At 42.4% G+C, this 19,433-nt stretch overlaps 1 protein-coding gene across 3 annotated transcripts in view; it reads right to left on the minus strand.

Annotated features, from left to right (window-relative positions):
* The window catches only part of LOC122564766 (uncharacterized), a 70,085-nt gene extending 56,040 nt beyond the window's left edge, over positions 1-14,045 (minus strand). For 2 of the 3 annotated variants that reach the window (XM_043719959.2, XM_043719961.2), the window contains exons 1-2: positions 11,949-14,045; positions 1,850-1,989 (exon numbers count right to left, since the gene is read on the minus strand). In XM_043719959.2, the coding sequence (XP_043575894.2) occupies positions 1,850-1,989; positions 11,949-13,977 (2,169 nt within the window). In that variant the 5' untranslated portion in view covers positions 13,978-14,045. The remainder of the gene's footprint in view (positions 1-1,849; positions 1,990-11,948) is intronic. The other variant, XM_043719955.2, reaches the window with a different exon arrangement.
* Between the last annotated feature and the right edge of the window lie 5,388 nt (positions 14,046-19,433).

Raw genomic sequence — 19,433 nt, forward strand, 5'->3', positions numbered from 1 at the left:
AGTTTATGCAGCTGGAAGCACTTTCCTGCACAAATGATCATCTAAGAGCCCAATAGGGTTCTTAATTTTCAAAATACAACAGGCCATTACACTCCATTCACCCAAACTGCAAAGCCATGTCTTCAACTTACTTAGTGTCAAACTTACTTTCCCTTGTGCTAGCTTTATTCTACTTTGCTTACTTATATGACTTCATTACATTGACCACATTTCTCATTTACTCCCATTTTGCTCACTGAATCCAAAAAAAACCTTTAAAAAAAAATCACAAATTAATCGACCCACCACATCCTTGATCTCAATTTGATTTTTCTTTCCTCAGTCAGCGGTCCACTGAAGCTGTAGCTGTAAACTATGCTTCAAATCTGGGTGCTCCGTTGAAGCTGAAGTATTGGGCCCTGATCCTGAGCCTCAACATATCTCCTTTCTGCCTCCTCTCTCACTGCCACATCGAAGCTGAAGTGCTAGGACCCCAATCGTAGGCCTTAATATATCCTTTGACTGCTTGGTACAACTAAGTGGCTTGTTAGGCTATTTCAAAAGGCACTGAAAAGTCAATCATATTGCTATGAGTCTGGGCTCACATGCAGACTAGACCAGCAGACCTTTTGTCCTTGGAGAACATTAGGTGAATACATTTTTACAACTTGCATTTTTACAACAAACAACATATTGCTTTTATGGAATTCTAGTTTTTAAAAAATTCAAATTCCACTGTTGCCAGTGGGATTTGAACCCAGGTCCCGGTGTGACAATATGACTATGTCATCATTTCCACTCTTTCTTATTCTTTTGAACTCTAGTGAGTAATAGGCCCAACATTTCATCATAAAACAACATTCTAATTCCAGGAATTAATCCAGCAATATTTTCTGAACTGCTTCTGAGTCAATACATTTTGCCTCAAATAAGGAGACCAAAATTCTGCATACCTCATTAGGTGTTCTCACCAATGCCCTAAAAGGTTGTGGCAAGATTGCTCTGCTCAGACTCATTACCCCATTCAACAAAATATCAATATTCTATTTGCCGTCCTGTTTACTTGTTGCATTAGTATTCTTGTAATGCATGTACAAAGACACAGATAATTTACCCCTCATGACCTCTGACAAAACATTTATTTTCCCATAGTTTAGCTTATGAATCATGAAACATTTTTCCAAATAGATACATTGTGCCCATAAACAGTTTAATGAATTTACCTGCATTTCAATACCAATAAAAATGCAATCTTTGGCCCATTTTCTTCACAATCAGTATTTAAGTCTTCAACCACACATTTAAGGAATATTGTAATAACCCATGAATTGGGACTAAACTCCAGAAATATGCTAAAATGACCTTTCAAAAGTTCAGATATACATCACAGAGACTACAACAGATCAAGGCAGCATTCACCACCATCTTCAAGGACAACAGGAAATGGGCAATAAATATTGGCGCACCTACTGACACCCACATGCCATAAAAAAAATTATTTTATAAATTCAATTTCTGGTCAACTTTGTTATTTATTTAACAAAATGCAGGAGATTGTAGAGTTTCTGCAAACCAAACTGCAGCTTTATAAGACTATACATACTGGCAGCACGGCCTCATAAAATTTATTCAACATATAATGCAACAATATTTATCAAACTGAAACAAACGAGGGCAAAGAATATAATGAGTTGTATTCAAAGTAGAAGTGTTTGTTAAACAGTTAGCTTAACAGTTACAAGATAAACTCCAGCTATTTCACAGAAGCTTACCTAGTCATCATCCAACTTTTGAACTTAATAACTAATAGACTGAAACGAAGTCCAAAGTTTGAAATCAGTAACTTTTAATGACTAAGGATAAAACTTACATGCTCAGCAAAGATGACCAGGGCCTGCTGCTCTGATGCTAATTCAATAATGAACCTGGAGCTATTGGCAAAGTCCCATATATCACCTTCATTTCCTGTATACAGAAATATTGGTCCAAACTTCTTGCTCCAGAATTGATCTGAATATTAAAAGAAAAATTGACAGCAATTAGTTGCAGCACAGTTTCCTTCGAACACCGTACCAATTTCCCTAATCAGCATTATTTCATTATTACTGGCCCAAGATTTTAGCAGTCCCTACCTAACAGCTTCATCAGATATTCCTGAGGAAAGACTGAGTAGGTTGGGCTTATATATATTTGAGTTTAGAAGAAAGAGAGGAAGCTTTATTGAAAGATAAAAGATTCCTCGGAAGTTTGACAGGATAGATGCAGAGAAATTGTTTCCCCTTATGGGAAGAGTCCAGAACACGGGCATAATCTCAGAGCAAGGGGCCGTCCATATTAGACAGATGAAGGAGGAATCTCTTTTCTCAAATGGTAGTGAATCTATGGAATTAGATTAGATTCCCTATAGTGTGAAAACAGACCCTTTGACCCAAGTCCACACCGACCTTCTGAAGAGTAATCCCTACATTTACCCTAATGCACCTAACACTATGGGCAATTTAGCATTGCCAATTCACCTGACCTGCACATCTTTTGGAATGAAGGGGAGCACCCGGAGGAAACTCAAATAGTCGCCCAAGGTGGGAATCGAACCCAGGTCCCTGGATCTGTGAGGAAGCAGTGCTAACCACTGAGCCATCGTGCCGTTCTCCTGCAGAGGGCTGTCAAAGTATTGTTAAGGACAGATTTTTAAATCTACAAATGGATCAAAGGCTCTGCGGATAAGGCAGGAAAAGCAGAAAGAGGATTCTTAAATCAGCCACGATCTCACATGAAGCATACTTGATAGACCGAATAGCTTATGTCTCATGGCCACTGTTCAACAGGTAGCTCTTCTCTACTTTCATCAAGACCATAAGGGATAGGAAATAACTGTCCAACCTGCTGGCGATGCCCATATTTCAAGACTGAATCTTTTTAAAGGTATCCGTCCCAGTAAATGTTTTACACTGTCCACAATATGCCTACACAAAGCCAAAGTTTTAAAAAAAATTCACATTTGCTCTTGAGATGTGGTCATCACTGGTAAAGCCATTATTGATTGAGCATTCTCAATTTGTCTCTAAACTGAATAGCTTGCTGGGCCATTTCAGAAGGCTATTGACATTTATCAACTACGTTGCTGTGGGTCTGAATTCACATGTTCGATTTGATCAGTTAAAACTGCAAATTCACTTCCGTAAAAGACATTAGGGAACTGGTTGTGTTAAATGAGAAGTTTCTAGAAGTATTTTAAATGGAATAGGCCATAACCAGTTACAGATTTTATAAATTTTCAGCTCAAAATAATATACCGATCAGAGACTAGTAAACCTCTCATAACATTAAAAAAAACTGACTTCCAGCAATTCAGTCCGAGATATAGTTGCCTGAGAAAATTTCATGTCTGTTATAATGCTACGTCATATTTTTGTTTTTCAAACAAAGTTATGTAACTACTGGGGTACTTACCAATGAAACCAACTTATCTATTTACTAGAACAAAAACAAAACAGACTTCAAGTGCTTTTTGAAAGTAACTACGACCCAAATGTAGACCTTTATTCCAAAAGGAGAATTTTTTTTCAATTCACTCATGAGATGTGAGCGTCTCTGGCTAGGTCAGCATTTAATACCCATCCTAATGGCCTAGAGGGCAGTTCGGAGTCAACTACATTGCTGTGGATCTGGAGTCACATACAGACCAGACCAGGTATGGATGGCAGATTTCCTTCAATGAAAAAGGACACTAGTGAACCAGATGGGATTTTTCAAACAATCAATAATAGCTTCATAGTCATTAGACCCTTAACTCCAAATTCTTTACTGAATTTAAATTCCATTTTCTGCCATGGTAGGATTTGAACCCAGAATGTTAGCTGAGTTGCTGGATTCACAGTCTAATGACAATACCATTAGGCTATTGCCTCAACAATGATGCCGAAAATTTAGCATATTTGGGACATACTTTTCTGGTGAATTGCTTGGGCTACAAAGGCTTTCAGTTCAACTATTTGACCCAGACACCTGTTTAGTCATGAGGACATCATTCACTGCACAGCCTCTACCGGATTCATCAACTACTTGCAGACCTCTTTGCGGTAGTTCTGTTTTATCATGTTAACATGACTCTGCTTTTATTTCTTTCCACAAGATTCTTAGTTAAACTTCTGTACAAGCTACTGAACTGGATTTTTTTAAAGGACTCACCTAGAAGTGGATGGAGCAATAAGTCTCATAGCTGAAAGGTTTGAGCACTGGCACATTTATCTGTATTTTGGCTCATCATGTCTGGGAGATTTTGAAATTATCTCAGGCCACTTCATGATACAAGAGTCGCTCTGTCAACTCTGCTGCATGACCTAACATGTACATTTCCTCCTCCTGTTCTAAAAAACCTAATCGTGAGTAGTTTCAGAGGATCTACCACTGGTTCCAGAAATTAATTCAAATGAAGAAAAACCCAGTGGATTCATGACTCACTGGGTGAGTTACTGGTGGTGAACAGATGTTAGAGAAAGGGTCTTTGGTCTACATAATGTTCAAGAAGTTCTTTTGAGATCTGTAAAGAATAGCTTTGTGATTAACAGGTTTATATGGCATTATATGTAACTAGATTGGTTTATTTTATCTTCATTTTTTGGTTAATAAACTTGTTTTATTGTTAAAAAACCAACTCTGCAACAGTTTATCCTTAAGCTTTACTCAGAGATGACATTGTTAAAACCAAAGTAAAACATGACCTATCAAGCCAGATTTAGTCTGTGCTTTGACTTATCCAGTAACTGCATCAGCTGAAATTATAACACACTGACTTGCATATGCAAGTAAATTCTATTACTCCCTCACCCAGTTTCCTCATGGAACAAAAATTTACATCACACAAAATAAAAGATATGGGCTGAGGAATTTGGAATTAAGATTGAATAAATGAGTGGTATTGCATTTTGTAAAACAAACAAGTGCAGGACTTACACAACTAAAAGTCGGGCTTCGGATAGTGTTGTAGAACAGAGAGACCTAGGGATTCAGGTACGTAGATCTTTGAAGTCTACGTTGCATGTAAACAGGGTGGTTAAAGCGGCATTTTGCACACTTGCCTTCACTGCTCAGAGTTTTGAGTATAGGAATTGGGATAACATGTGGAGGTTGGCCAGAATTTTAGTGAGGCCTCTTCTGGAGTATTGTGCCCAGTTCTGGTTGTCCAGTTATAGAAGAATGTTATTAAACAGAAGAGCTTTCAGAAAAGATTTACCAGATTGTTGCTGGCAGTGGAGGGTTTGAGTTACAAGGAAAGCCTGGATAGGTTGGGACTATTTTCACTGGAGCGTCGAAGGTGGAGGGATGACCGTATACAGGTTTGTAAAATCCACAGGGGTATAGACAAGGTGACTGGCAGGTGTATTTTCCCCAAGGTTAGAGGGATTTCAAGAGGAGAAAGCATATTTTTAAGCAATGTTTATGAAAGTTTGTAGCTCAGGTTGAGGTTTGCTCGCTGAGCTGTAGGTTTGATATCCAGACATTTCATTACCTGGCTAGGTAACATCATCAGTGGCGACCTCCAAGTGAAGCGACGCAGTTGTCTCCTGTTTTCTATTTATACTTTTGTCCTGGATGGGGTTCCTGGGGTTTGTGGTGATGTCATTTCCTGTTCATTTTCTGAAGGGTTGATAGATGGTATTTAGATCTGTGTGTTTGTTTACGGCATTGTGGTTGGAGTGCCAGGCCTCTAGGAATTCTAGATCTACAAGGACTGCCACAAGCACTACGTAGGACAAACAGGAAGAAAGTTAGCCACCAGGATACACGAACACCAGCTAGCCACAAAAAGACACGACCCTCTCTCCCTCTTAGCCCTACACAAGAATGAAAAAAAACAATTTGACTGGGACAACACATCTATCCTGGGACAGGCTAAGCAAAGACATGCCAGAGAATTGCTAGAGGCCTGGCACTCCAACCACAACACCGTAAACAAACACAAAGATCTAGATACCATCTATCCAACCCCTCAGAAAGTGAACAGGAAATGACATCACCACAAACCCCAGGAACGCCATACAGGACAAACATATAAATAGAAAGCAGGAGACAATAGCTTCGCTTCACTTGGAGGTCGCCACTGATGATGTTACCTAGCCAGGTAATGAAACGTCTGGATATCAAACCTACAGCTCAGCGAGCAAACCTACACCCTGCATATTTTTAAAGTGAGAGGAGAAATATGTTAAAAAAAGACATGAAGGCTAACTTTTCTGTTTAAATAGAGATTGGTTTAGGCGTGGATTGAACTTCCCCAAGTAGTGATGTGGTTACAGATCCAAATGTCTTTTAAGTATTGTGAAATTACATGAATAAGAAATGTTTGGAGAGATATGGTTCAGGCACAGACAGGTGAGACTATTTAGAACATAGAACATTAAAGCGAAGTACAGGCCCTTCGGCCCTCAATGTTGCGCTGACCTGACCAATCTGAAGCCCATCTAACCTACACTATTCCATGTATGTCCATATGCTTGTCCGTTAGTTTGGGATTATGATCAATATGGACTGGTTGAATCAAAGGGTCAGTTTTCGTGTTTTCTATGATAAAGACAAACCTCAAAATAGTCAGCAATTGAAGTACATCATTCAGACTTCAACAGTACTTCCAACCATCCCAACTCTTGCCCCAACCACAGTAATCAATAGAAAAATCTGAACACCAAGTGATCTGCCATGTTGCAATTCACCTTCATTTACACATTTAATATATTTTTTTTATCACTGGGTTAAATCAGAAATTCCACACCCACAAAGTAAGTCACTTGAAAAATAAGAAAATTAAACTTTTAAGAATACTTCAGGAAAGTGAAGAAAATGAATCAATGAAGAGGCTGGACTGCCAGATGGAATAGCTTTTTTAAAATTCACTCATGGGATGTGGGCATATTGCCTGTCCCACTTTGTCCTTGAGAAAGTGGTTATGGGTTGCCTTCTTGAACTGTTGTAGCCAATGTCATTAGGGAGAGAATTCCAGTATTTTGAACTAACAAAGATAAAAGAAGAAAGACTTATTTCCAAGTCAGGATAGTGAACGGCATGGATAGGAACAATGTGTTGCGGTTCCCATATATCTGCTATTCTTGTCCTTCTCGATAGCTGTGGTCATGCATGTCGAAAAATGCTGTTGACAGATTTTTGATGAATTTCTGCAGTGCACCTTTTATATAGTACACGATGCTGCCAGTGAAAGTTGGTGGAGTTGTGACTAAATGTCTGTGGATGGGGTGTTAATGAAGCAGGCTGCTTCTTCCTGGATGGGATCAAACATCATGCATGTTACTCACCCAGGCAAGTGAGAGTATTCATCACTCTCCTGGCTTGTGTCTTGTAGATGGACAGGCTTTGGAGAGTCAGCAAATTACTTGCTGCAATATTCCTAGCCTCTGACTTGCTGTTGTAGCCACTGTATTACATAGCAAGTTCAGTTCAGTTTCTAATCAGTGGCAACTCCCAAGGATGTTAAAGGTAGGGGATCCAGTCCGAAGGTATTTTATGAAGTGTTTTTCTCATTAACAAGGTTGTTTGGCATGCAAACAGTTAATCAAGTAATGCCATTAAATATCCAAGTGCAGTGGTTAGATGGTTTCTTATTCAAGATGTCACTGTCTGGCATTTGTATGGCACAAATGTTAAATCCTGAAATCCAAAAAGCATCAAAGTCCGAAGGTATTTTGTGAAGTGTTTTTCTCATTAACAAGGTTGTTTGGCATGCAAACAGTTAATCGTTGACATACACTTGATGTGTGTCACTCAGATGCAATGTGGGCGGGGCGTGGCCTCGCCTCAAATTCTCTCTCAAGGCCCGTTTTACGCAGTGAGTCTGCTCCTCCGATAAGATTTGTAAAAATTTTACCAAACTGTCATTTATTCAGAAATTTGAAAAATTCTGAAAACCAACTGCTCCCAAATATTTCGGATAACGTACTGTGCATCCGTAACACATTTCAGCCCAAACTTGGATATTTCCAGGTCTTGCTGTATTTGGAGGTGGACCGCTTCAGTATTTGACAAGTCAGGAATGGCACTAAACATTATGTAACCATTGGCAAGGATCCTCACATCTAACTTTATAATACCATAAGGTATACAAGCAGAATTAGGTCATTTGGCCCATCAGGTCTGCTCCAACCTTCTATCATAGCTGATATGTTTCTCAATCCCACTCTCCTAGATTTGCCCAATAACGTTTGATCGCTTTACTAATCAAGAACCTATCTTTGTCTTAAGTACACTCATCAGCCTTCTGCGGAGCGGAGTACCACAGATTTACCACACTCTTGTTGAACAAGGCTTGCTGTCAGATCCTCGTCTCTCCTACTATGGTGGAAGGTCATTGATGAAGCAGCTGAATATGGTGAGGCCTGGGAAACTAACCTTAGGAAATCCTGCATAGATGTCCTGGAGCTGGGATGACTGACCAACAACCACAACCATCTTCCTATGTGGCAGGTATAATAACAAGCGGCAGAGCATTTTCCCCAATTGCCATTAATTCCAGTTTTGCCAGAGCTCATTGTTTCTGTCCTCTTAAAAATGGCTTTGATGTCAAGGGATGCATTTCTCACCTTACCTTTCTCTTACCCATGCCTGAATCAACATTAATAATTTCAGGAGCTGAGTGGCCAAGGGAACTCATAGTGGGCATTAGTGAGCAGGTAGTTGCTAGAGCAGGTGCTACTTGATAGCAATATTGATGACACGTTTTATCAAATTACTGCTGATCGTCATGAGTAGACCAATGCTGTGGTAATTGACTGGGTTGTATTTGTCCTGCTTTTTGTATTTGGCCATAATTGAGCAATCTTCCATTGCGGATACACACCAGTGTTGTTGCTATACTGGAATAGCTTAGCCAAGGACATGACAAAGGTCTGGGGCACATGTTCAGTACTATAACCAGAATGTAGCCAGCACTCATAGCCTTTGTGGTATCTTGATATCATGTGGAGGAAATCAAATTGGCTTGAATCCGTCATGATGGGGACCTCTGGAGGCAGCTGAGATACATCATCCACTCATTACTCCTTGCCGTAGGTTGTTGTAAATGGCTTATCTTTTATACTGATCTGCTGGGCTGCCCCATCATTGTTTTTCCCTCTTGTTGATTCCTTCACCATTTTCCACAGACCTAGTCTAGCAGCAATGCCATTAAATCATGCTGCTGCTGAGCCATTCTTCATATTGGACATTGAAATTCTCCACAGAGTACATACTACCACCTTGCCACCCACAGCATAAAGGAGCACTGATCCATCAGCTGACCAAAGATGGTACGTGGTAATCTACAGGAGATTTTTTTGTCTACATCTGACCTGATGCCACAAGACTTCATTGTGTTTCATTGCTGTGCTGCCGGGCCTGTCCTGCTGGTGGGATAAGATATATCTAGGAATGGTGATTGTGGCTGTGACATTGTCTGCAATTCCAGTAGTAGGAATATACATTATTAGGCTGTTGCTTGATTAGATTAGATTACTTACAGTACGGAAACAGGCCCTTCGGCCCAACAAGTCCACACCGATCTGCCAAAGCACAACCCACCTTGACCCATTCCCCTACATTTACACACCTTCACCTAACACTATGGGCAATTTTAGCACAGCAAATTCACCTAACCTACACATTTTTGGATGGTGGGAGGAAACTGGAGCACCCAGAGGAAAGCAGTACAGACACAGGGAGAATGTGCAAACTCCACAGAGTCGCCTGAGGCGGGAATTGAACCTGTGAAGCAGCAGTGCTAACCACTGTGCCACAGTGCCTCCCACTATTACTGAGTTGTTTTTGCCACTGCTGTTTCTGATGCCAGATAGTCTGTGCAGTTCAATTTATCTTTTGAGATCTTATAGTAATTGCTACAACTGAGCAGATAGTTAGGCGTTTTTAGAGGACAGTTGAGTCAAATACATCATTGTTGATCTGGAGTCACATGTAGGCAAGACCAGGTAAGATGGCATATTTCTTTTTGTGAAGGACATTAGTGGACAAGGTGGGTTTCTTTCATCCCTGTTTTCATGGTCATTGGATATATCCTTTCCCTTACTGGATGATTAATACTAAAATGAACTGGATATACCGAACAGCCTGTTTCCATTTCATATATTCTATGCATTACCATTGTGAATATCAAAACAAGGACTCCAATAGTCTACCATCATTATCCGAAGGCAACTAGGAACAAAAATAAATACAACCTTCTCAGGGTCAATGATACAGAATAAGCAAATATTAAAAACTGCTCGATACCAGTTTCAAAGTTAGAATTAACAAAATACTTTTTATGTCAATTTTGTCTTAACATTCATGCCCTTAACTTTGTTAAATAATTCAGAATGGCTTGGTAGTGCCTAGCAGCAACTTACCCGTTCATCAATTTTTCTTTAAAGAACTCAAGATGGTGACAAATCCGCAGAAAACCAAAGGAAACTTTAGGGTCAGAGAAACTAATTTCATTCAGTTTACATACATATCAGACAAGAGAGAAGTTATAGAAGCATAGAAACAAACCCTTCAGTGCTTGCTAGGCAGAGGTAGGTACTGCAGACACTTGAGATTACAGTCAAGTTTGGAGTGGTCCTAGAAAAGCACAGCAGTTCAGGCAGCATCCGAAGAGCAGGAAAAATTGACGGTTCGGACAAAAGTTCTTCACCAGGAACAAGGTTGAGAGCCTCGGGGATGGAGAGATAAATGGTAGGGGGGGTGGGGCTGGGGAAGAAGACCTGTCATGCCTGTCAATTTTCCTTCCCACCTTCCACTCCACCCTCCTGACATATCACCTTTACCCCCAATTGCACTCTCAGCTACCTTCTCCCCAGCCTCCCCCCCCCCCCCCACCCCATCCATTTATCTCTCCACCCCCCGAGACTCCCAGTTTCATTTCTGATTAAGGGCTTTTGCCCAAAATGTCAATTTTCCTGCTCCTCGAATGCTGTCTGACCTATTGTGCTTTTCCAGCACCACCCTAATCTTGACTCTTTGGTACCTGCGTCAGCCACTTCCTCAATAAGTTCATTCCACACCTGAGCCAACCTGTGTTAAAAACAAGTTGGGCCCTCATGTCTTTTACACCTTTCTCTTCTCACCTTAAAAATGTGCCCTTAGTCTTGAAATCCCCCATCCAAGGGAAAAGGCAACTAACATTGACTATCCATCCCTCTAATAATGTTGTCTGGATGTTTATTTTCCTTGATACTAAAGACTAACACCAATTCTAGTCTTTATATTAAAAGGAATGGAGGCGCTGAAGATGGTGCAGATAAAGATGATGCAAAAACTTAAAAATCATCAGAAAAGACTGGTCTTCTTCACACAAAAAAGGTTGAGAAGTGGTCTGGGCCTCAATGTAAAAGAAATGCAGATATGCTCCCAACGTGGGAGAATCCAAACTGTGGCTATAAATAGGCTAGTTACTAAAGAAACTATAGCCTTTGCTCCTTCTCCCATCCCAATCTCTAAAAGATCAGTTAATTCACTAAAGAGCAAGCCAGCATGTTTTACGTCACACATCATCCTACTTACTGGTTGATTTGCTGAGTAAATTTATCAGGGCGGCATGGTGGCTCAGTGGTTAGCACTGCTGCCTCACAGCGCCAGGGTCCCAGGTTCAATTCCCACCTTGGGCAACTGTGTGTGGAGTTTGCACATTGTCCCTGTGTCTGCGTGGGTTTTCTCCGGGTGCTCCAGTTTCCACCCACAGTCCAAAGATGTGCAGGTTAGGTGAACTGGCTATGCTAAATTGCCCATAGTGTTAGGTGCATTACTCAGGGGGAATTGTAGGGGAATGGGTCTGGGTGGATTGCTCTTCGGAGGGTCGGTGTGGACTTGTTGGGCCGAAGGGCCTGTTTCCACACTGTACGGAATCTAATCTAAATTAGAAGTCAGACACTGTTATACCATTAGCGTATCAATACCAAAATGAAAACTCAAAAGTAAAGCTCCTCTCTCACCGCATAAAAGATATCTTTGACGATATAGTTTTTGATGGGAGGTGAAACTGAAATGGTCCACAAGCTGATCAAAATACAGTTCCTTGAAATGTGGTTCTGGGACTATTATTTTATCAACAATACTTGTGACACTCATTCCTTTGTCACTCATGTCAAGGAAAGTGTTTTCAACTTCAGAATCCATCTCCTCAACATCCGTTGTGCCTTGAGTTGTCAAAATAATAGCTGGCGTTTTGGTGGTAGACTCCATCTCACTAATGCTGATGACTGGGACAATGGTGCCGGTGTTGATTTTCTGGACGCTGACAGTTGGAACTTCAGCGATTGCGTTGGTTTCAGTGACTCTGATTACTGGTGCACTGGTGTTGGTGACAAAATCCAAGGCCCTGGTGCCCAAAGTTTTGGAATTAGTATCTGTACCAGCGAGACTGATGACTGGGGCATCAGTGCCAGTGACGACCTCCTGGACACTGGTGCTTTGGGCTTTGGAATTAGTGTCTGTAACTGGGATGAAGACTGGGGCATTAGTGCTGGTGATGACCTCCTGGGCATTGGAGCTTGGGGTTTTGGAATTAGTGTCTGTAACTGGGATGAAGACTGGGGCATTAGTGCTGGTGATGACCTCCTGGGCATTGGAGCTTGGGGTTTTGGAATTCGTGTCTGTACCAGTGACGATGACTGGAGCATTAGTGCTTGTGACATCCTCTTGGATACTAACAACTGGGGCTTTGGTGATACTTTCTGTATCTGTGATGCTGATCATTGGGACATCGGTACTGTTGATGATCTCCTGAACATCAGTGTCTGAGATTTTGGGTATAGTGTCTGAATCCGTTCTATTGATGACTAGAGTACTGTTGGTGCCTATGTCCTCAACGAGAGTGCTTGGGACTTTGGTGAGAAGGATGTCTGGAGTTTTGGTGACAGTGTCTGTATCCATGTCATTAATTACCATAGCATTGCTGCTGGTGCTTATGTCCTCAACGCCAGTGACCGTGGTGGCGATGACATCAGGAGAACTGGTAATATTGTCTGGATCCATGCCACTGACGACCACAGTACTACTGTCGGTGCCTATGTCCTCGACATCGGCACTGCCTGGCACCTCGGTGACGATGCTGTCTGTGGAACTAGCAACAGCGTTCACATCTTTTACGCTGGTGTCTGGGACACGAGTGACAATGGCTGCTTCCTTGGTGCTAATGCCCGGGACACTGGCGTTACTGCCAATGACTTGTATGGCCATTGGAAGCTCCTGCTGTGGGGCGGGCGCGTCGTGCTCGACTTCCTTGATGAGGAAGAACACTTGCGGAGGGCTCGTCTCGTCCTCACCGGCGGTCTTGCCGTTCGGGGATTTGAGCTTCTGCCTACTGGGCGGCGGGCCGCCTTTCTGCTGGCGGTGAGGGGCACTCCCTTGCAGCTGGGCGAGCGCCTGCTTCTTGCTCTTGGCCTTCAGCTCTTTCTCGTCCAGGACGAGGACCGACTCGGTCGGCGAGTCCGGCAGCAGCACCGAGCCGGGCTCCGGCGGGCTGCTGGGGGTCAGCTCCTCGATGATGAGCAGGGGCGGGGTCACGGTGGTGCTCGTGGCCACCGGGCTGGCCTCGGGCAGCTGCATGACGATGGTCTCCTCCATGAGGGAGCCCGGCGGGAGCACCGCCAGCTCGGGGCCGCCGGTCGTGGTGGCGGCGGCGGTCCCGGTGCCCGACGATATCTTGATGAGGTAGGGGTGCCAGGCGGGCTCGGTGGCGTCCGCCGGGGAACGGCCGGTTCCGTTCTCCGTCAACTCCTCCATGTCGATCTCGATTTTCAGCGGTGCCGCCGCGCCGCTGCTGTGGGCGCCGGAGGTCGAGGAACCGGGCGTGGTCGCCTCGTCCTCTTCGTCCAGCTCGAATGTCAGCGACGGCGTGTCCCCCTCCGGCCGGGTGGACTCTGCGAGGGACGGAGACGCCTGGGCGGGGACCACTCGCTGCCCGGACGGCGCCGTCAGCCACAACATCAAGAGCAAACGGAACGGCCAGCTCCACTTCATGGCCGCTCCTGGTTCCAGGCGGCACTGCACGTGACCAACCGTCAACCCATTGTTGTCAGGTGCTCGCAGCTGGGCGCACGCGCAACTCAATCTCCCTCCTTCCCAGCACCAGAAGACACACTCTCTCACCGCGTCCACTCTCCCGCTAGTGCGGCTGCGCAAACCGTATGGTTGCGATTGCGATGGACGATCAGGGCATCCCTGCAGCTGCGCAGTGCTATCGAGAGCGCGCATGAATATTTGAGGGACCACATTAGGCTAATCTAAGAACATAAGACGTAGCAACAGAAATTAGGACATTCAATCATGGCTGTCAAGTTTCATCGCCCTATTCTCCCCATCACCTTTGTTCGCCTTGATACTCCAAAACCTATCTGTCTCAGTCTTAAATATACTCAATGACCTGACCTCCATAGCCTTCTGTAACAATGGATTGCATAGAATCATCACTCTAGCTGAAGAAATTTCTATCTCCTAGAACTGTAAGATGGTCTGTTTCCATGCTGTACATCTCTATGATTCTATGTTAGGTCTCCAAACTAAAGCAAAGAATTGAGGATGCTGCAAGATCTGTAACAAAAACAGAAATTACTGGAGAAACTCAGCAGGTCTGACAACATCAGTGGAGAGAACAAAACAGGGTTAACTCTCTCAAAGTTGGACAGAAGAGTCACTGGACTCGAATCATCAATTCTGTATTTGTTTTTCCTCCACAGATGCTGCCAGACCTTTGAGTTTCTTTTGCAGTTTCCGTTTAAGGTAAAGCTGCTATTGTTGTGCTGGACCATAGGTCTACTGTTTCATTAGAGAGAGAGAGAGAAGACTGGAAGTAGTTTAACATGAGTTATCATGCCTCAGGTGAAGGGAGACGTTGAGAAGATGAGTTGTTCATGGTATTGTCAGCCAGTTTGGGGATTGAACTCACACTTGTCAGGCTTCCTGAAGAAGGGCTCATGCCAGAAACGTCGATTCTCCTGCTCCTTGGATGCTGCCTGACGTGCTGCGCTTTTCCAGCAACACATTTTAGGCTGCATCGCAAACCAGCTAACTGACCGCAGCAATTGAAGGTATGCCTGCAATCGTACACAAATCTCTATCCCACATTTGGTTTATCATATGAGGGAAGGTCGCGTTGACAGGACCTGTATTCATTGAGATTGGAAAGAACACAACAGAATCTCATATGTTTCTGATAGGCTGAACAGATTAGATGCAGGAATTATATTTTGCCAGGTGGATGATTTAGAACGAGGGATCATAATCTCAGAGTATGTTGTAGGTAATTTAGGACTAAGGTTAGGAGAAATTTCTTCACTCACAAGGTGGTAAACCTGCGTAATTCTTTGCCATGGAAGGCTGTGGAGGCCAAATCACTCGATGTATTTATAAAATAAATAGGTTTCTAGAGACTAAAATTGTCAAGGTAAAAGAGCAGGAATATGGTATTGCGATAGAGGATCTGCCATGATCTTACAGGGTGGGCATAATGGGCTGAATGACCTACTCCTGGAACAATTTTCTGTGTTTCTAATTGGAATGGAAGGGAGTATTACATGTAGTAGTAATGGATATTCATGGAAATGTAATGATTTAATATAATTAACTGTAAAATCAGCAATTGAAAGTTACTGTGTATCTTGATTCTTCCACACTACTGCTTGATTCTAGAGTCATAAAGATGTTCAGCACGGAAACAGACTCTTTGGTTCAACTCATCCATGCCGACCAGACATCCTAACCTAATCTAGACCCATTTGCCAGCATTTGGCCCATATCCCTCTAAACCCTTCCTATTCATATGCCTTTTCAATGTTGTAATTTTACCAGCCTCCACCACTTCCTCAGCAGCTCATTCCATACACACACCACCCTCTACGTGAAAAAGTTGCCCCTTAGATCCCTTTTAAATGTTTCCCCCTCACCTTAAGCCTATGCCTTCTAGTTCTGGACTCCCCCACCCCAGGGGAGAGACCTTGTCTATTTACCCTATCCATACTCCTGATGATTTTATAAACCTCTATAAGGCCAACCCTCAGCCTTTGACTCTCCAGGGAAAATAGTTCCAGCCTATTCAACCTCTCCCTTTAGCTCAAATCATCCAACCCTGGCAAGATTCTTGTAAATCTTTTCTGAACCCTTTCAAGTTTCACAACGTTCTCCCTATAGGGGAGAGACCAGAATTGCGCACAATGTTCCATTCTTTCATTGCTGCCACTAAATTATACTAAACCTTAAGATTGGCGTTTTTGATGCTCCCGTTTGATTAAATATATTTCCGGATGTAAGTTTGCTTGCTGAGCTGAAGCAGTGAGCAAACTTACATCCAGAACATCAAACCTGAGCTCCAAATCATATCAAACTTTGCTAAATATATTTCGGTTACATTGATGGTCTTTAACTATTTGATCTATAAATAAGCAAAGAAAAACAAAATTACATTTAATTTCAGAGTATACAACAATAACATGATAACAATGATCTCTCGATAGCTATATTTAGAAGTACTCAGTTTAGTTTTATTCTTGCTATGCGCTTGATAAAGAAATGAGCTGAATGTGAAAATAAACATGCTGAAAATTTGAATTAACTTTTAAAAAAGTTGGAACATTTTGATCAATGGGTCAGAAGATATTTCTAGAGAGACACAGAGACCTTTCATAATTTATAACTGAAAATAAATACTGTCATAATGAAGACCTTTTAAGCCATGGGGAGGGAGAGGAAATAGGAGGAACAAAGGAGTTGATTTGTGGTAGGGTAGGGTGGAGACCATGGAAAATTAAATAACAAAATATTTCATGATACAACAGCCAAAGTAACAAAGTAAAGTAAAGTAACAAAGGTTCTCTCCAAGAGAGGCAAGAATAAAAAAGATCTGCGTAGAATGTGAAGGCATAAAGTGAGAAACAAGCCGTAAATCAATTCTAAAAAAAAGCGAGGAAATAAAGCAAAGTAGCAAAAGCGCATAGAACAAGAAACAACCCAAAAATTGCTGGAAAAACTCAGCAGGTCTGGCAGCATCTGTGGAGAGAAATCAGAATTAATGTTTTGGGTCCAGTGACCAACATTTCTGTCTCAGGTTTGCTGCAGTGCTCCTATGAAGCTGGAAGGTACGCATTTCATTTTCGGCTTGAGGGCCCTACAGCCTTCAAGACTCAACATCAAATTTGATAATTTTAGGACCAGAGCACCTTCTACCATGTTCTTTCTACCAGGCTGTCAAAATCATTTCTGATGAAGAGCTTATGTTCGAAACGTCGATTCTCCTGCTCCTTGCATGCTGCCTTACTGACTGTGCTTTCCCAGCACCACACTTTTCGACTACAATTATTCCATTGTCAGCTACTAATTTTGGTAAGGCAAACCAGGGCAGGACTTATACATAGAATGATAGGAGAAATGTTACCGAACAAACATACTTTATTCATTGTTCCTTGAAGGTAGAGTTACAGGTAGACAGGGTAGTCACAAAGATGTTTGGTCCATTTGCCTTCCTGCATTAAGTGCAGGAATTAGGCTATCACTTTGTGACATTGATTGGGCCACCTTTACAAGACTGCATTCAATTTGCTATAGGAAAGATGTTGTTAAACTTGCTAGGGTGCAGAAAAGATTGACAAAAATATTGCTGGGGTAGAAGGGTTTGATCTATAGGGACAGGCTGAATAGGTTGGGGCTATTTTCCCTGGAGCATTGGAGGCTAAGGGGTGACCTTATAGAGGTTTATAAAATTGAGTGGCATGGCTATGGTGAATAGCCAAGGTCTTTTTCCCATGGTAGAGGAGTCCATAACTAGAGGGTGTAGGTTTAAGGTGATGGGGAAAGATACAAAAAGGACCTAACAGGCAATGGTTTCATGCAGAAGGCAGTGCATATATGGAATGAGCTGCCAGAAGAAGTGGTGGAGGCTTGTACAATTACTACACTTAAAAGGCATCTCTATGGGTATATGAACAGGAAGACTTTAGAGGGATGTGGAACAAATGCTGGCAAATGGGAATAGATTGATTTAGGAAAACTAGTTGGCATGGGCAAGTTGGACAAAAGTGTCTATATCCATGCTGTACAATACTATGAATCTGATGGTCCCCATTAGCAGCTATTGATTCACCGAGGCCAATCTTTACTTTGTCCAACTGTTTTTCTCTCTGGGCTTTATCTCCATCTATTATTTACTCATTGCCCCATTCCCTCACCTCACCTTCAGCATGTATACCAACCTTTTCCTAGCTGCAACGAGTACTGAAGAAGGTTCACGGAACCTGAAACAGTAATTCTGCTCTCTTCCCACAGATGCTGCCAGATCTGCTTAGTTTTTCCAGCAATTTCTGTTTATACCCATCCAAATACCTTTTAAATATTGTAATTGTACCAACCTCCACCAAATCCCCTGGCAGCTCAAATCATATATGCACCACCCTCTGTGTGAAAAGGTTGCCCTTTAGGTTCCTTTTATTTCTGTTTTGTCTCTTTATCTGAGATTGTTCTAGATCATATTGGACCAGATAAATACTGCAATAATAAAAAAAACTTAAAATAACTATTCTTTCTAAATGTAAACAAAATAACCTACTTCACATTGATTTTACTGATTATTTGAATATTCTTCCAATATGGTTGATTTAAATTCATTCCCTCCAATGACCTGCCGTCCATCATAAGGTCAGAAGTGAGGATGTTTGCTGATCATTGCACAATATTCAGCACCATTTGTGACTCCTCAGATACTTGAGCAGTCCATGTCCAAATGTAACAAGAGCTGGACAATATCCAGGCTTGGATTGACAAGTGGCAAATGACGTTCATGCCAAACAAATGTCAGGCTATGACCATCACCAATAAGAGACAATCTTAACACTGCCCCTCAACATTCACTGGTCTTACCATCATTGAATATCCCACTACCAATATCCTGGGAGTTATCATTGATCAGAAACTCAACTGGACTCACCACATAAACATAGTGTCACCAAGAGCAGATCAGATGGTAGGAATACTGCAGCAAATAACTCAGCTCCTGACTCCCCAATGCCTATCCACCATCTACAAGTCACAAGTCCGGAGTGTGATGGAATACTTGCAGTGGGGGAGTCCAGAACTAAAGGGCATAGGTTTAGGGTGAGAAGGGAAAGATATAAAGGAGACATAAGAGACAACGGTTTTACTCAGAGGGTGGTACATGTATGGAATGAGTTGCCAGAGGAAGTGGTGGAGGCTAGTACAATTGCAACATTTAAAAGGCATCTGGATGGGTATATAAATAGGAATGGTTTGGAGGGAAATGGGCCAAGTGCTGGCAGGTGGGACTAGGTTGGGTTGGGATATCTGGTCAGCATGGACGAGTTGGTCCAAAGGGTCTGTTTCTGTGCTGTACATCTCTATGATTCTCCACTTGTCTGCATGAGTGCAGCCCCACCAACCCTTAAGAAGCTTGACACCATCCAGGTAGCCCACTT

This window comes from Chiloscyllium plagiosum, unplaced genomic scaffold (genome assembly GCF_037043375.1).
Source record: "Chiloscyllium plagiosum isolate Xiang-an unplaced genomic scaffold, Cpla_swu_hap1 HiC_scaffold_21, whole genome shotgun sequence".
Classification (NCBI taxonomy): Eukaryota; Metazoa; Chordata; class Chondrichthyes; order Orectolobiformes; family Hemiscylliidae; genus Chiloscyllium; species Chiloscyllium plagiosum.